Source organism: Lissotriton helveticus, chromosome 1_1 (assembly GCF_964261635.1).
Source record: "Lissotriton helveticus chromosome 1_1, aLisHel1.1, whole genome shotgun sequence".
In the NCBI taxonomy this organism is placed as follows: Eukaryota; Metazoa; Chordata; class Amphibia; order Caudata; family Salamandridae; genus Lissotriton; species Lissotriton helveticus.
Genome location: NC_136057.1, coordinates 1,346,186,783 through 1,346,205,209, shown reverse-complemented (window position 1 = coordinate 1,346,205,209; position 18,427 = coordinate 1,346,186,783). Strand labels below are relative to the sequence as shown.

Here is an 18,427-nt window from a genome sequence, read left to right as displayed (position 1 = left end):
CCCGGCTACTCCCTCCTCGCACCAGCTGCCCTCCTGCTTATATACAGAGCACGGCGCTCTGTGCACAGCTCTCCTCTCACACCAGTTGGACCTAGGACTAGTCGGGCCATCTGGATCTGCGCCACATGCGGGACAGCTCACCTGCCACTGCACACAAAAGTGGTCGCTGGCTGGCCCCCCCAGAGTGCAGTGCTCCTCTGCCACCCCGCCCCTTGCCTGGGCACACGCCCCCTGCACCAGCCATATCTACCTGCTCCCATTCTCCCCAGCCCCTCTTTTTGCTGCCCACTTCTTTTACCAGGTGTACTTACCTGCCCCATCACTCAATGTACCCCAGTGACCCCCTCAGCCAGATGTAGCATCCCTCTCCAGCGTCTCTGCAATTCACCTTTCATTTGTGTGTCCCGGGGTTGTACCCTCTCCCCTCCTGCCCATTGTTGTGCTTAGCAGTCCCTTGTGCACTTACCCGACGTCTTCACCCAGGCGAACTTACCTGTTTCCAGCAAGCGGCCAGACTCATTTAGCTGCCCTGACTTACCTCTGTCTCGGTGTGCCAAGCTGATTCCTTCACTCAGACGTAGTTTCCTGCTTGCCTCCCGCCCCCACAGGTGTGTTCGCTGCCCCCTTCCTCCGCCCAGGTGTACTAAACTAACCCCTCCTGTCTCACCATCTCTTCTCTGCAGCCAGAAGTACACACCTGATCACTTTTAGTCAGGTACACGCACCTTGTGCCTGGCTCGCCCTTCTAAACCTAAAGTACACTCACCTGCCTCGTATCCTTCCATGGGCGCTCTTGTCCTCACACACACATGCTCTTTTCCCGCAGCCCAATGTGCCTGCTAGCACTGCACCCTGCGTACACACCTGCTGCCCACGTGCGCAAAGGTGTACTTACATGTAACCACTGTACATGGTGCATTCACCTGCCACTGATCGCGGGGTGCTCATAGCTTCCTCCTGTTCCCAGGTGTGTTTCACCCCCCCCCCACCCCCCCCCCCCCAGGTCCCAGTGGTACCAAGCCCTGTTGCCATATATGCAGGCTCCCGCTCCCTGGGGATGCATGCTTGTATCATGCTTCTCTTCGGCCTGCTGGCCCTGCTCAAGATGTGCAGTCCCACCGCCCTGCTCACCCCAGCCTGCCTGCTGCTGAACTGGCTGTACCACTCCTACCTGCCGCCCCTCCTGAGCATAGTCGTCCTCAGCAGGGGTCCTGGGCTTGTCAACCCCCGGCAAAGTGCTACCCGTGGCTGGAAAGACGGTGTTCGTCACAGGTGAGTCATGTGTATCTTATGCACCCAAGTTACTATTCTGTGTAGTCACCAATCAATGGCCAGTACCGCTTTTCAGTACTGTGAGGTTCGGTACACAGCATTATGCCGCCGCTTTATTGTACTTTTTTGAGTACTCTACACTGCACAGCCAGAACGGCAACTCTATCTGTAGTCCTGTGCACATCCCTTCCTACACAAGCAGTGTGCGGCCTATCACTTGAATTTGTGGCCTTTAACAATCATTACTGCCCTCAACAGTGGGCTATAGTTCTTCATTTTACTACAGTGGCAAGCGGGGCAATGAAGTGATACAGCACTCTACTGGTCTAGTTTGTATACTTCGTGCTCTGCAGGTACTGCCCCAGTTCTTTAGTTCCGTGCACCGTTCACAACAAAAGTACAGAACCACAGCTGTTTAGTGCATCAGAATTGGATTTTTAGAATGAGGAATTATCAACAGGTTTTCTTTGTACTTATGGAATTTCTCTAGGCCGGCACTCCCGGGCAGAGAAAATACACACAAAACTACAAACAGTAGACATGTAAAATGGCTGGAGACGAGACAGGTTAGCAATCCTGAGGTCAAAAACATACCAATGGATGGAAAGCTTTACAAAGTTGCCATGTTTTAGGCTTCCTCACATTTGTGTGATAATTGTGATCATTTAAAAAAAAAAAATCATATTGGAAAAGGTATCTATAAACAAAATAAAATGAATGAAGAGGTGCTGTAGAGGGTGGGCTAACCATCCTCTGACACAGAACTTTACACAAACCACAGTGGCCCAACTCAATTGGATCAATCTAAGAACCCCCCTGTTAACCTAAGGAAACCAGCATTTGCAATGCAATAGGTCTCGCATTTACGCAAGTACAAACAAAAACAAAAATAAAAGGTGTTGTCATTTACAATGCCAATAGCTCAAACTTGCGTAATTGCGAGACCTATTGAATTGCAAATGCTTGTTAAAACGTGCCAAAGAGGAAAGTCTTCTGATGGCGGGTGGGAGAGAGTTCCATGTTCTTGGAGCGGCCCATAAAAGGCCCAATTGTAGTTTTTTTTTCTTTCCGGAAGCGAGCCGGTTGGAGCAAAAGGCCTCTGGCAGACCAGGAGTTTCAGGTTCCTCCGGATCTCACGAGTTTCTGGGCGAGAAATGCAGGGGAATTGGAGAATAGAGCCTTGTGAGTAATGCAGGCCAGTTTAAGTTGGATTCTGGCCTCGAGAGGAAGCCAGTTCAGAGTTTTAAGGTGGGGAGAGATGTGGTAGAATTTCTTTGAACCGGTTAGGAGTCTGGCGGCGGCGTTGAGGCAGGCTTTCAATGGGGCCAGAGAGTTCTTGGGTGGACCTGCAAGAGTAGAGCATCCATATTCTAGTCTGGAGATGACTAGTGCCTGGATTGCCGTTTTTAGGTCGGGGTGTCGAGGAAAGGTTTCAGGTTTCTTAAGTAACTCAGGTGACATCTGGCAGTTTTGGCCATCGAGTTGATATGGCCACGCATATTCAAGCTGCCGTCTAGGGTTATTCCAAGGGATTTAGCAGAGTCCACGATGGTAGGAGGGCAGTTTACTTCTGTGATAGCCTTGATCCATTCCTGGATGTCTCTATTGGTTTTGGGTGGAGAGATTAGAAGAAACTCAGTTTTTTTGCATTACGTTTGAGCTGGTTAGAGGTGAGCCAGTGAACAGTGAGCTTCAAGGCCTCATTCAGGGAGAGAATGTCCTCAGAAGAGATTTTAATGTAGATCTGTGTGTTGTCTGCATACATGTGGTAGGAGATTTTGGTGGTGCGTAGCACCTCTGTGAGCAGTTCAAGGTAAAGATTGAAGAGGGTAGGTAACAGGCTTGATCCTTGGGGGACTCCAACCGTGATCTGGGAGGGAGTGGATAGGTTGCTGTTGATTAGGAATCTCTGTGATTCTGGAGGAAGGACCTAAACATTTCAAGAATGGTGCCATCCAAACCCATCCTGAGTTTGAGACATTCAAGGAGTGTTTCTTCGTTAACCGTATTGAAAGCCGAGGATAGGTCTAGGAGGATTAGGAGAAAGGTTTTGCCTTGGTCAAGAGCTTGAAGGGCATCATCCAGGATGTGGAGGTGGGTGATTTCAGTGCTGTGTCCAGGTCTGAACCCGGATTAGAAGTAGTCTAGTAGGTGGAGGTTGGTGATGTGTAGGCTCAGCTGCTGTTGCACACATTTCTCCAGAACTTTGGCTAGGAGTGGGATGTTAGATATAGGTCTATATTTGTCAGGGGAAGCAGGATCCAGTGTAGGTTTTTTTAAGAAGGGGACGACTTGGCCGGCTTTAAGAGTGTTGGGTATTGATCCCTATAGGAGGGAAGCGTTGATTATTGCAGTCCAAGAAGGGATGATAGCCTGAGAGGCGGCGGCTAGGCAGTTAGAGGGGAGAGGATCATTGAAGTGATTGTTCAGGTTTAAGGAGGATAGAATTTTCGAGACAGAGTGTTCGTCATAGACTTTAAAGTTGGACCAGTGCACTTGGTTTTTGGGTGAAGTCTGGGAGGGCAGCGCGGAGGGAAGAGGTAGAGCCGACGGAGTTTGCGAGAAAGTTGCAGATTTAAGTTTGTTTCCTAGGGCAGAGATTTCGTCGCAGAAGAAGGAGGAAAATTCCTTGCATGATGTTAGAGATTTAGGGGGTTCTTTGGGGTTTTTGCTAGTTTGTTGGATTGGTATTTAACCAAATTGAATAGCTTACGAGGTCTATTCTTGGTGTTCTCTAGTTCTGTTCTGAAGAATTCTTTTTTCGAGTTGAAGATTTTCCTATTGTAGGCATTTCTGGCCTTGCGGGGAAGTTTTAGATCGGCTGCTGACGGGTGCTGTTTCCAGTTACATTTTGTCTGCCGAAGGGATCTCCTCTCCTTGTTGAGGGATTTGTTGAACCAGGGATTCCTGTCTTTGATCTGGGTTCTTTTTAGTTTTAGCAGAGCAAGGTCATCGATAATATTGGATATAGTTGATGAATAATGTTCAGTGAGGTTGTTGACCGAAGTGAAATGAGGGGGGGAGGGGGAGGTCAGTCTCACAGCTCAGCCAATTTCCCATGATCAAGGTTCTTGGCGTCTCTAACCCATCGTTTGGGAATCATGGGTTGTGGTGTCCATGTCTTGTGGGTGCTAGGCAGAAGGAAAGTGATAGCTTGGTGGTCAGACCAATCACATGGGTCTATAGAGATAAGTTTGACCACTGATTCCTTATTGATGGTCCAGTCTAGAGTGGCGCCTTTCGAGTGAGTAGGGAGTGAGCAGGCTTGGTTAAGGGTTGGTCGGCCAAAAAGTGTCTGATGGCGTTGACCTGAGGGTCCTTGTGGTCATTCCAGTGCAAGTTGAAGTCGCCAAGGAAAATGTCATTAGAGTGAGGGGAAGCCTTGGCTGTGATGATTTCCATGAGGTGATCAGTGAAAGTGCCATTCTTGCCTGGGGGTGGTAAAAAATGTGCAGTCTGCACAGTTGGGTGGTGGTGTTGCAAATGGAGAGTGCAAGGTATTCGCAAGAGTCTGTAGGATCAGCCTGAAGTTCAGTAACAAGGAGGTTAGAGCAGTAGATTCAGGCAATGCCTGATTGCCTGTCCAGCCTTACGATGTTTTAATTGGGCGGGACTTAGAGTTCTAGGCAGGGCGATGAGGATTCATTGAGCTAGGATTCAGTCAAGATGGCTGAGTCCGATTTTAGGCTCAGGATGAGATCGGAAACATCAGAGGCATGCCTTACTGCTGAGCGGCAGATAATTAGGAGGCCGGATAGTGGCGGGGTCGGAGGGTGTGTCGTGGGTAGGGGCAGAGATGGGTACTAGCGCTAGGTTGCTATTGACGACTCCTCTGTTGTGGAGGGTAGCTGATCTGTTGGGGTTGGTTGGAACCGTGCAGATAGGGTGTTCGCCACTCAGGTCTGAGGGACATGGGGTTGTCAGGGCAGATTTGTAGCTAATGAGGTCTACCCCTGCCTCCCACCTTAATTAGACGTACAAATATCCCTAAGATTCTTGATCAACATCACAATCTTGAATTCTCACTTCTCACAAACTGTTTGGTGCACCACGGAGGACATTACTGCCTTGGAACCACGCTCAAATAAAGGTCAAAATAAGTTACAGAGAAAATATTAAACTCTTGCCCAAGCATCCTGTCACCCTCTCCTCCTTTCAAACCCTCTTGTAAATGCCTGCCCAACGACTGGTTCCCTGCTATTCTGGTAACCTTGCTCCTGGGAGCACTTCTGAAACACATGCCTCTTTCCTTGTCGAAGATAAAATTTCATAAAATGTAGACTTGGAGTAAACCTATTGGTTTGCTGTGGTCAGCGCTTCAGGTGATGTACTCCTTTCTGTGTCCAGTGTGTGTTTAGAATTCTATTACAGTCTGCTTCATGCAGTGCATCCAAGAAGCTGGCTCTGTGCATAAAACACAGTTACAGAAAGAACAATCAGAGCTCACAGGTGACAGGTTTTTCAGATGCACAAAATTGCATTAAATATCTTTTAATGAAGCATTATGAATTGAGATATAACTTTAATCATTTCATAATCATAGGGCATCAAGTTGCTGATTCTGACACTTTCAGAAATATTAATAAAAGCGAAGAGGTGTACATCTGGGATCTGTCGGAACCAGAGGGAATTACGGAGAGCAAGCAAGCCATCTCTGGTAAGTGCGGTTACTTGGATTGTACCTGTGGAGTAGTGGACATTAGTCCTGTCCAAGAAGTCAAACACAAGCCCTATGTTGGATTCTTTTGTATTCACTGCAGACTCTGATCCTGATATCCAGCCAGACCACATACTGCAGGTTGGAGAGGAAGAGCTGGACTGCATCGGCTGGCCGTGCTCTGTAGAACCAGAAATTGATACCCTCTCCACCAATGGTGAATTTAATGCTATATTTAAATCAGTGACTTAATTGAATTGTTTATTCTCATTTTGCTGTGGCGTAGTTACAGACAACATAATAGTTGTAATGCCGGGTTCTCCAACCTTTTCTGTAACAAGAGCTACTCATGTTCAATGTAAATCATCCCAATCTACTACTATTATTAGTGTTGTGTCAAAGCAGACACAATTACATTAGTGCTCACCATATGCAAGATTACTGTCAGTGATCACCTCACTATATCGGGCAGGATTGCCAACAGTAACGTAAAGAAGCATTTACAATGCAATCGCTCTTACCTTTGGGACCTTACAAGTATTTTGTGATCCAGGACATTATTGCATATTACTGTTTATTAAAAGGTGTATTTTAGGAGTTGGCACCTGAATGGCGTCCTCATACCATAGAAAACAGGGTGTAAATACATCTTTCATTGTATCATCAGTGGGGTGGGCCTGTGAAAGAAGGCCTAGAACTTAAACTCAGAAGTTAGAGCCTAAATGTTGGTCACGAAGATGGATGATTATAGGATCTTCCTATGAGATTTACCAAGGGGTGGCAATACCCCAACCTCTCTGTAATTTTTGAAAGGTGGATAGCTGTAGAAGAACTGTGTTCATGTTTGGCATATAAGTGGAGGCCTAGAAGCAGTCCTCTACGGCATTATAACACTGCTGCTTTAAAAAGTGAAACTTGTTTTTTTCTTACTAGATTATGCTACAAATGTAAATGCATATTTGTTTTTAATAATCAAAAGCAATCGAGCAGCGAAATAAACGTTATCTGGATTTGTCTCTTAAGGGTCCTGAAGTACCTCCCACTGCCTATAGCAATTAGGTTGCTACTAGACAGCAAAGTGTACCTCCACCAATCTCTGCTTGTACCTATTTCGCACAAAAAAGACTTCTGCTCAGAAAGTAGCAGAGGGGACAGCATAAGTCAAGTCAATTAAGCTTTATTTCGATTTTAAGTTGCAAAATCATAAAAGCATACAATAAGACAGTTCTATACAGTAAAAAAGCATACTTTAAGATAAAAAATGCAATATTTACAATTTAAAAGGCGTGACCAATCTCAGAAGTGATTCAAAAGGGGGTGGTGATGGACAGAGTATCTGAATTAAGCAGTACACTCCTACCCAGTCAAAAGATCAGGGCTTGATCCATCACCGTTTTTTAGCTCACTGCACCATCCCAGTTCAGAACCTGGCTACATGCAAATTAGTCTGACCCTGGCCCAGTGCATCATGGGAACAGGGCAGACCAAACTACCAAGCCAATTCTTTACTGGAAAGGACACAAGCTTCCGGGGACCGGTTTCTGGCATTACAGCCGTCTTCGGCCCGGCTTGCTTGAATCCTGATGGTGCAGTGAGCAAGGGACTCATGTCTGAGCATACCCTTCCACACTTGTGGTGGCCAAAACGATTCAAAAGGGGGTGGTGATGGACAGAGTATCTGAATTAAGCAGAACACTCCTACCCAGTCAAAAGATCAGGGCTTGATCCATCACCGTTTTTTAGCTCACTGCACCATCCCAGTTCAGAACCTGGCTACATGCAAATTAGTCTGACCCTGGCCCAGTGCATCATGGGAACAGGGCAGACCAAACTACCAAGCCAATTCTTTACTGGAAAGGACACAAGCTTCCGGGGACCGGTTTCTGGCATTACAGCCGTCTTCGGCCCGGCTTGCTTGAATCCTGATGGTGCAGTGAGCAAGGGACTCATGTCTGAGCATACCCTTCCACACTTGTGGTGGCCAAAACGATTCAAAAGGGGGTGGTGATGGACAGAGTATCTGAATTAAGCAGAACACTCCTACCCAGTCAAAAGATCAGGGCTTGATCCATCACCGTTTTTTAGCTCACTGCACCATCCCAGTTCAGAACCTGGCTACATGCAAATTAGTCTGACCCTGGCCCAGTGCATCATGGGAACAGGGCAGACCAAACTACCAAGCCAATTCTTTACTGGAAAGGACACAAGCTTCCGGGGACCGGTTTCTGGCATTACAGCCGTCTTCGGCCCGGCTTGCTTGAATCCTGATGGTGCAGTGCGCAAGGGACTCATGTCTGAGCATACCCTTCCACACTTGTGGTGGCCAAAACGATTCAAAAGGGGGTGGTGATGGACAGAGTATCTGAATTAAGCAGAACACTCCTACCCAGTCAAAAGATCAGGGCTTGATCCATCACCGTTTTTTAGCTCACTGCACCATCCCAGTTCAGAACCTGGCTACATGCAAATTAATCTGACCCTGGCCCAGTGCATCATGGGAACAGGGCAGACCAAACTACCAAGCCAATTCTTTACTGGAAAGGACACAAGCTTCCGGGGACCGGTTTCTGGCATTACAGCCGTCTTCGGCCCGGCTTGCTTGAATCCTGATGGTGCAGTGAGCAAGGGACTCATGTCTGAGCATACCCTTCCACACTTGTGGTGGCCAAAACGATTCAAAAGGGGGTGGTGATGGACAGAGTATCTGAATTAAGCAGAACACTCCTACCCAGTCAAAAGATCAGGGCTTGATCCTTCACCGTTTTTTTAGCTCACTGCACCATCCCAGTTCAGAACCTGGCTACATGCAAATTAGTCTGACCCTGGCCCAGTGCATCATGGGAACAGGGCAGACCAAACTACCAAGCCAATTCCTTACTGGAAAGGACACAAGCTTCTGGGGACCGGTTTCTGGCATTACAGCCGTCTTCGGCCCGGCTTGCTTGAATCCTGATGGTGCAGTGAGCAAGGGACTCATGTCTGAGCATACCCTTCCACACTTGTGGTGGCCAAAACGATTCAAAAGGGGGTGGTGATGGACAGAGTATCTGAATTAAGCAGAACACTCCTACCCAGTCAAAAGATCAGGGCTTGATCCATCACCGTTTTTTAGCTCACTGCACCATCCCAGTTCAGAACCTGGCTACATGCAAATTAGTCTGACCCTGGCCCAGTGCATCATGGGAACAGGGCAGACCAAACTACCAAGCCAATTCTTTACTGGAAAGGACACAAGCTTCCGGGGACCGGTTTCTGGCATTACAGCCGTCTTCGGCCCGGCTTGCTTGAATCCTGATGGTGCAGTGAGCAAGGGACTCATGTCTGAGCATACCCTTCCACACTTGTGGTGGCCAAAACGATTCAAAAGGGGGTGGTGATGGACAGAGTATCTGAATTAAGCAGAACACTCCTACCCAGTCAAAAGATCAGGGCTTGATCCATCACCGTTTTTTAGCTCACTGCACCATCCCAGTTCAGAACCTGGCTACATGCAAATTAGTCTGACCCTGGCCCAGTGCATCATGGGAACAGGGCAGACCAAACTACCAAGCCAATTCTTTACTGGAAAGGACACAAGCTTCCGGGGACCGGTTTCTGGCATTACAGCCGTCTTCGGCCCGGCTTGCTTGAATCCTGATGGTGCAGTGAGCAAGGGACTCATGTCTGAGCATACCCTTCCACACTTGTGGTGGCCAAAACGATTCAAAAGGGGGTGGTGATGGACAGAGTATCTGAATTAAGCAGAACACTCCTACCCAGTCAAAAGATCAGGGCTTGATCCTTCACCGTTTTTTTAGCTCACTGCACCATCCCAGTTCAGAACCTGGCTACATGCAAATTAGTCTGACCCTGGCCCAGTGCATCATGGGAACAGGGCAAACCAAACTACCAAGCCAATTCTTTACTGGAAAGGACACAAGCTTCTGGGGACCGGTTTCTGGCATTACAGCCGTCTTCGGCCCGGCTTGCTTGAATCCTGATGGTGCAGTGAGCAAGGGACTCATGTCTGAGCATGCCCTTCCACACTTGTGGTGGCCAAAACGATTCAAAAGGGGGTGGTGATGGACAGAGTATCTGAATTAAGCAGAACACTCCTACCCAGTCAAAAGATCAGGGCTTGATCCATCACCGTTTTTTAGCTCACTGCACCATCCCAGTTCAGAACCTGGCTACATGCAAATTAGTCTGACCCTGGCCCAGTGCATCATGGGAACAGGGCAGACCAAACTACCAAGCCAATTCTTTACTGGAAAGGACACAAGCTTCCGGGGACCGGTTTCTGGCATTACAGCCGTCTTCGGCCCGGCTTGCTTGAATCCTGATGGTGCAGTGAGCAAGGGACTCATGTCTGAGCATACCCTTCCACACTTGTGGTGGCCAAAACGATTCAAAAGGGGGTGGTGATGGACAGAGTATCTGAATTAAGCAGAACACTCCTACCCAGTCAAAAGATCAGGGCTTGATCCATCACCGTTTTTTAGCTCACTGCACCATCCCAGTTCAGAACCTGGCTACATGCAAATTAGTCTGACCCTGGCCCAGTGCATCATGGGAACAGGGCAGACCAAACTACCAAGCCAATTCTTTACTGGAAAGGACACAAGCTTCCGGGGACCGGTTTCTGGCATTACAGCCGTCTTCGGCCCGGCTTGCTTGAATCCTGATGGTGCAGTGAGCAAGGGACTCATGTCTGAGCATACCCTTCCACACTTGTGGTGGCCAAAACGATTCAAAAGGGGGTGGTGATGGACAGAGTATCTGAATTAAGCAGAACACTCCTACCCAGTCAAAAGATCAGGGCTTGATCCATCACCGTTTTTTAGCTCACTGCACCATCCCAGTTCAGAACCTGGCTACATGCAAATTAGTCTGACCCTGGCCCAGTGCATCATGGGAACAGGGCACACCAAACTACCAAGCCAATTCTTTACTGGAAAGGACACAAGCTTCCGGGGACCGGTTTCTGGCATTACAGCCGTCTTCGGCCCGGCTTGCTTGAATCCTGATGGTGCAGTGAGCAAGGGACTCATGTCTGAGCATACCCTTCCACACTTGTGGTGGCCAAAACGATTCAAAAGGGGGTGGTGATGGACAGAGTATCTGTGGCGTGGTATGCTCAGATGTGAGTCCCTTGCTCACTGCACCATCAGCATTCAAGCAAGCCGGGCCGACGACGGCTGAAATGCCAGAAACCGGTCCCCGGAAGCTTGTTTCCTTTCCAGTTAAGAATTGGCTTGGTAGTTTGGTCTGCCCTGTTCCCATGATGCACTGGCCCAGGGTCAGACTAATTTGCATGTAGCCGGGTTCTGAGCTGGGATGGTGCAGTGAGCTAAAAAACGGTGATGGATCAAACCCTGATCTGTTGACTGGGTAGGAGTGTTCTGCTTAATTCAGATACTCTGTCCATCACCACCCCCTTTTCTGAATCGTTTTGGCCACCATAAGCGTGGCAGGGTATGCTCAGATGTGAGTCCCTTGCTCACTGCACCATCAGGATTCAAGCAAGCCGGGCTGACGACGGCTGAAATGCCAGAAACCGGCCCCCCCGGAAGCTTGTTTCCTTGCCAGTTAAGAATTGGCTTGGTAGTTTGGTCTGCCCTGTTCCCATGATGCACTGGGCCAGAGTCAGACTAATTTGCATGTAGCCGGGTTCTGAGCTGGGATGGTGCAGTGAGCTAAAAAACGGTGATGGATCAAACCCTGATCTGTGGACTGGGTAGGAGTGTTCTGCTTAATTCAGATACTCTGTCCATCACCACCCCCTTTTCTGAATCGTTTTGGCCACCATAAGCGTGGCAGGGTATGCTCAGATGTGAGTCCCTTGCTCACTGCACCATCAGGATTCAAGCAAGCCGGGCCGACAACGGCTGAAATGCCAGAAACCGGTCCCCGGAAGCTTGTTTCCTTTCCAGTTAAGAATTGGCTTGGTAGTTTGGTCTGCCCTGTTCCCATGATGCACTGGGCCAGGGTCAGACTAATTTGCATGTAGCCGGGTTCTGAGCTGGGATGGTGCAGTGAGCTAAAAAACGGTGATGGATCAAACCCTGATCTGTTGACTGGGTAGGAGTGTTCTGCTTAATTCAGATACTCTGTCCATCACCACCCCCTTTTCTGAATCTCAGAAGTGTCATTCCATAAAAGTACGTTTTATATAACCTCAAATCGTTTGTGGAAGAACTGGAATTATGTAAATGTACCTTCAAGGTTTAAAACATTATATAACTAAAACATTGTTTTAGGAGCTTTCTATTTTAGAAGATGGAAATAAGAGCTTTTTCCTTTGCTACTTACAGTCGCTTAATTGTGACATTTAACCGCATGCGTGCGGCTCATTTTCCCGCTGTGCGCTGGCTTTTTCAAAAAGCCGCGGTTATGAGTGTATGAGAGGTGTACCTCATGACGAGCTGAGCTCGTCATCAGCATCGAAGGGGTTAACAACATCCAGAGAAAATAAGTTAAAACTTACAAATTTATAACATTGTAGAGCGGAAAACCGCCTTTTATATTTAAAATTGCAATGACCCCAAGATGAGCAAGTTCAGTCTAAGTTCATTCGATGACGAACAATGCACTTCAGAAAATTAACTATTGTAAGGACCAGCCGTTCACCCTCCAAGAGCTGTAAGAAAAGAAATGCCGGGCGACATTTTCTGTGACCTGTTTGCTGTAACAGTGGAATAGGCCATTTTTTCCTAAAATCATTGTGAAACTTACAAAAGAGGATGGTATGCAGAGTGGACTGTGTAGAGGTGTCGTCACAAGGGCAAGGGGTAGTTGGGAATGCAACCAGTCGGGGGGAAAAGGTTCATCCTAAACCTAACCAGAAGAAAGCGATCATAGCTCGTGATGTTATAAGTGAGGTAGGGCTGAATGGCGGCTGTCATTTGGATCATCAGGCTATGTACAACTGATGGTTTCGTAACCTCACTCATTAGTCGCAGTTCTTCAAGATGTGCGAGACATTTCGCCTGTAGAACCTTCCTTGGAACTTCACGAATTAAGGGGGGGTCGTAATAAAACGTTTCCCAGCCTATATCGTGAAAGAACCTTTTTACGTACGACAGCCACTTAGATTTATACGCGTTCTCCATGGCTATGCAATCTGAAATTATTGACTGTGTAAGGGTTGCTTTTATCGATGTCCAAATTCGACGCCACAATAAAAGAGGTTCGGCCTTTGCTAAGTCCGTCACATGGGAAAGTCCCAACTCCGTGTGACAGGAAAAAGTGCTGGTGCTCTTAGGGACCGAGAGAAGGTACCTCACAAAGGTGTTTTCCACCCTCTGTATGCTATCCGTGGCCGCAAAACCCCAGAGACCCGCCCCGTATAATGCCACAGAGAGGCATTTAGCTTTATAGATCTTGATAATTTCGGGGGGAGCTCTCTTACCCAGCTTCCTAGAAAAATTAACGAGGGCTCTAGTGGTTCTTATAAAGAGGAGTTTCCTAGTTTCTATAGCCGGTTTCCAAGATAGTTTGTGATCTATCATTATGCCCAGATACGGGTATTTCTGTGTGGACGCTAATTTTTCCTGCTTCAAAAAAATTTCCCTCATTTTACTTTTATGACCAGTGCCTGCCCTCATAACAAAGGTTTTACTAATATTGATGTTGAGGTCAAGGCCTGCCATAAATGTGGAATATCTATTCAAACCCTTTTGATGTTCAAGGGGGGTACGGGCTAGTATAACAGTGTCGTCCGCATAGAGTAACGCGGGAATTGGGGGGTTATTCACAGCTGGAAGGTCCTGGCACCCCTTGATCATCTCTCTTTCCAATCCATTGGTATATAATGTAAAGAGGAAGGGGGCCAGGACACAGCCTTGCCTAACCTCTTTCTCTACTGCAAACTCCGCTGTTAGCTCTCCTCCCAGCCCGAAACGCACCCTTGCTGTCGCGTTTGAATAGAGTTCCCTCAAAAACTTGACCAGGTTCGATGGTACCCCCATATCCAACAGAAGAGACCAGAGTTTGAAATGGGAGACACAATCGAACGCGGACGATAAGTCCACGTATACCATGTACAGGTCTCCTTTTTTGATGTGGACATACTGATCTATCAAGAGAGACAGGTTTAAGGCTTGGTCAATGGTCACCAGTCCCTGCCGGAACCCGTACTGGAGATCTGAGATAATCCTACCATCGTCTGCCCAGTCCTGCAGATGCTCGAGAAGGACTCGTCCCGCCACCATACCAAGCGAGTCTAGAAGGGAGATTGGACGATAGCAGGTTCCCGATCCCCTTTTTTAAAAATAGGAACTAGTATGGATTTGGACCATGATTCCATGAGGCCTGTTGCACATGATGCGTTCAGGACTCTGGTTAGGAGGGGGGTCCAGAGGTCCATCTGATCTTTGAAAAGATCAATGGGTACCCCGTCTGGACCCGGTGCCTTCCCATTTTTACTTGCTCTCAAAGCGAGAGCAACCTGGTCCATTGAGAACTCTAGGTCAATGGGATAGGGGGTGTCTATGTGGTCTCCAGGATCGGGTTCCTGTAAGTTAACAACCTCTGTGTCAGTCGCAAAGATCCTAGAGAAGTGGTGGACCCAATCCTTTTCATCTATTGCCATCTCTAATTTTGGGTAGCAGGTATTATCAGCTAGAAAAGGGGACTTGACCACTAGCCAGAAAGCAGCACGGTCTTTATAGGTGCAGCTTTCATGGAGTTGGTCCCAGAGTTATTGCTTTACCTCTGCTTTCCTGCTCTTTAATGCAGTATTATATGTTTTCCTTAGACTTATTATCTCATGAGGGATCCTGACTGGTTTCCTTAGAGCAGTTTTTAGATTTGAGTAGGCGGCCGTGCACTCATGGTTGAACCATCCCTTCCTCTTCTTTGATTTATGTTTGACTTCTATCCAGAGGGCTTCGTTTATAGCATTTATTATCATACGAAAATTAGAAATAACTTCTGCTTCTGGTGTGTCTGGTGCTAGACAGTTAATAATGGAGGGGAAGGCCTTTAATATCACTGACTTAGTGATTGCAATAGGATCTACTTTTCCCCACTTTAACGCATATCCATTTAACCTATTAAGTGACATGTTGTTTTGTGCCAAGATAGTGCCAAGACTGCCGTTAGGATTATGGGACAGGGGCAAAGAAATGCTGAGTGGATAGTGGTCACTCAATGCAATTGTGTATGTGGTAATTAGTGTATCTATAGTCCTCTCTCCATTGGAAACTAGGATGTAATCTATGGAGGTTTGATGTCCTCTCCCATGAAATGTAGGAGCCATTGGTATATCTGCATTGTCCAATTTGTTTGCTTGTACCAGAGCTAGTTCAAACATGATTTCATTTAGGGAACTACCTAGGATTGAATGTCTGAAATGTGGGATGGGGTTATCTCTCTCTCGTCGAGGATACCACAGATGTTACGATTGCTTACTGGGCATGGTCCCAAGTTAAAATCCCCCCCCCCCCCCCCCACAAATAATTGTCACCTCTTTAGCTGTCTTCCTTGTTTTAGATATTAGTAAGGAACAGATCAGGCATACCAGAGTCACTGCATCTCCATCAGGGAGATTATTATAGAAGTTTACTATGAGGAAATAATCACTTTTATTTAGGATTAAACTAAGAATCTGAAAATTTGCCTCCAGCTTAATAGGGATTATTTCGATTATATTAAGTAGGTTTGACATGTAAATAGTTAGTCCTCCCTTTGCTCGGCCCGATGTCGAAGGTTGGGCAGGTGAAAAATTGGTTTTTAACCCTTCTATGTGTATCGCTTCAAGTGACCAGGTCTCCTGGAAACATAAGATTTCAAACTTATGGATAAAACCATTCCATACATCATTTATTAACTTTGAGCGTTGGCCTGCTATATTCTAAAATAATTCAAAAAGGGGGTGGTGATGGACAGAGTATCTGAGTTAATCAGAACACTCCTACCCAGTCAACAGATCAGGGCTTGATCCATCACCGTTTTTTAGCTCACTGCACCATCCCAGTTCAGAACCTGACTATATGCAAATTAGTCTGTCCCTGGCCCAGTGCATCATGGGAACAGGGCAGACCAAACTACCCAGCCAATTCTTCACTGGAAAGGAAACAAGCTTCCGGGGACCGGTTTCTGGCATTACAGCCGTCTTCGGCCCGGCTTGCTTGAATCCTGATGGTGCAGTGAGCAAGGGACTCATGTCTGAGCATACCCTTCCACACTTATGGTGGCCAAAATATTTCAAAAAGGGGGTGGTGATGGACAGAGTATCTGAGTTAATCAGAACACTCCTACCCAGTCAACAGATCAGGGCTTGATCCATCACCGTTTTTTAGCTCACTGCACCATCCCAGTTCAGAACCTGACTATATGCAAATTAGTCTGTCCCTGGCCCAGTGCATCATGGGAACAGGGCAGACCAAACTACCCAGCCAATTCTTCACTGGAAAGGAAACAAGCTTCCGGGGACCGGTTTCTGGCATTACAGCCGTCTTCGGCCCGGCTTGCTTGAATCCTGATGGTGCAGTGAGCAAGGGACTCATGTCTGAGCATACCCTTCCACACTTATGGTGGCCAAAATATTTCAAAAAGGGGGTGGTGATGGACAGAGTATCTGAGTTAATCAGAACACTCCTACCCAGTCAACAGATCAGGGCTTGATCCATCACCGTTTTTTAGCTCACTGCACCATCCCAGTTCAGAACCTGACTATATGCAAATTAGTCTGTCCCTGGCCCAGTGCATCATGGGAACAGGGCAGACCAAACTACCCAGCCAATTCTTCACTGGAAAGGAAACAAGCTTCCGGGGACCGGTTTCTGGCATTACAGCTGTCTTCGGCCCGGCTTGCTTGAATCCTGATGGTGCAGTGAGCAAGCGACTCATGTCTGAGCATACCCTTCCACACTTATGGTGGCCAAAATATTTCAAAAAGGGGGTGGTGATGGACAGAGTATCTGAGTTAATCAGAACACTCCTACCCAGTCAACAGATCAGGGCTTGATCCATCACCGTTTTTTAGCTCACTGCACCATCCCAGTTCAGAACCTGACTATATGCAAATTAGTCTGTCCCTGGCCCAGTGCATCATGGGAACAGGGCAGACCAAACTACCCAGCCAATTCTTCACTGGAAAGGAAACAAGCTTCCGGGGACCGGTTTCTGGCATTACAGCCGTCTTCGGCCCGGCTTGCTTGAATCCTGATGGTGCAGTGAGCAAGGGACTCATGTCTGAGCATACCCTTCCACACTTCTGGTGGCCAAAATATTTCAAAAAGGGGGTGGTGATGGACAGAGTATCTGAGTTAATCAGAACACTCCTACCCAGTCAACAGATCAGGGCTTGATCCATCACCGTTTTTTAGCTCACTGCACCATCCCAGTTCAGAACCTGACTATATGCAAATTAGTCTGTCCCTGGCCCAGTGCATCATGGGAACAGGGCAGACCAAACTACCCAGCCAATTCTTCACTGGAAAGGAAACATGCTTCCGGGGACCGGTTTCTGGCATTACAGCCGTCTTCGGCCCGGCTTGCTTGAATCCTGATGGTGCAGTGAGCAAGGGACTCATGTCTGAGCATACCCTTCCACACTTATGGTGGCCAAAATATTTCAAAAAGGGGGTGGTGATGGACAGAGTATCTGAGTTAATCAGAACACTCCTACCCAGTCAACAGATCAGGGCTTGATCCATCACCGTTTTTTAGCTCACTGCACCATCCCAGTTCAGAACCTGACTATATGCAAATTAGTCTGTCCCTGGCCCAGTGCATCATGGGAACAGGGCAGACCAAACTACCCAGCCAATTCTTCACTGGAAAGGAAACAAGCTTCCGGGGACCGGTTTCTGGCATTACAGCCGTCTTCGGCCCGGCTTGCTTGAATCCTGATGGTGCAGTGAGCAAGGGACTCATGTCTGAGCATACCCTTCCACACTTATGGTGGCCAAAATATTTCAAAAAGGGGGTGGTGATGGACAGAGTATCTGAGTTAATCAGAACACTCCTACCCAGTCAACAGATCAGGGCTTGATCCATCACCGTTTTTTAGCTCACTGCACCATCCCAGTTCAGAACCTGACTATATGCAAATTAGTCTGTCCCTGGCCCAGTGCATCATGGGAACAGGGCAGACCAAACTACCCAGCCAATTCTTCACTGGAAAGGAAACAAGCTTCCGGGGACCGGTTTCTGGCATTACAGCCGTCTTCGGCCCGGCTTGCTTGAATCCTGATGGTGCAGTGAGCAAGGGACTCATGTCTGAGCATACCCTTCCACACTTATGGTGGCCAAAATATTTCAAAAAGGGGGTGGTGATGGACAGAGTATCTGAGTTAATCAGAACACTCCTACCCAGTCAACAGATCAGGGCTTGATCCATCACCGTTTTTTAGCTCACTGCACCATCCCAGTTCAGAACCTGACTATATGCAAATTAGTCTGTCCCTGGCCCAGTGCATCATGGGAACAGGGCAGACCAAACTACCCAGCCAATTCTTCACTGGAAAGGAAACAAGCTTCCGGGGACCGGTTTCTGGCATTACAGCCGTC

General features: G+C 47.6%; 1 protein-coding gene across 3 annotated transcripts in view; it reads left to right on the top strand.

The window, feature by feature from the left end:
• LOC144823960 (zinc finger protein 777-like) overlaps positions 1-18,427 on the top strand; it is a 169,745-nt gene that overhangs the window by 138,771 nt on the left and 12,547 nt on the right. For all 3 annotated transcript variants that reach the window (XM_078682945.1, XM_078682929.1, XM_078682937.1), the window contains exons 5-6: positions 5,816-5,929; positions 6,033-6,146. In XM_078682945.1, coding sequence (XP_078539071.1) covers positions 5,816-5,929; positions 6,033-6,146 — 228 coding nt within the window. The remainder of the gene's footprint in view (positions 1-5,815; positions 5,930-6,032; positions 6,147-18,427) is intronic.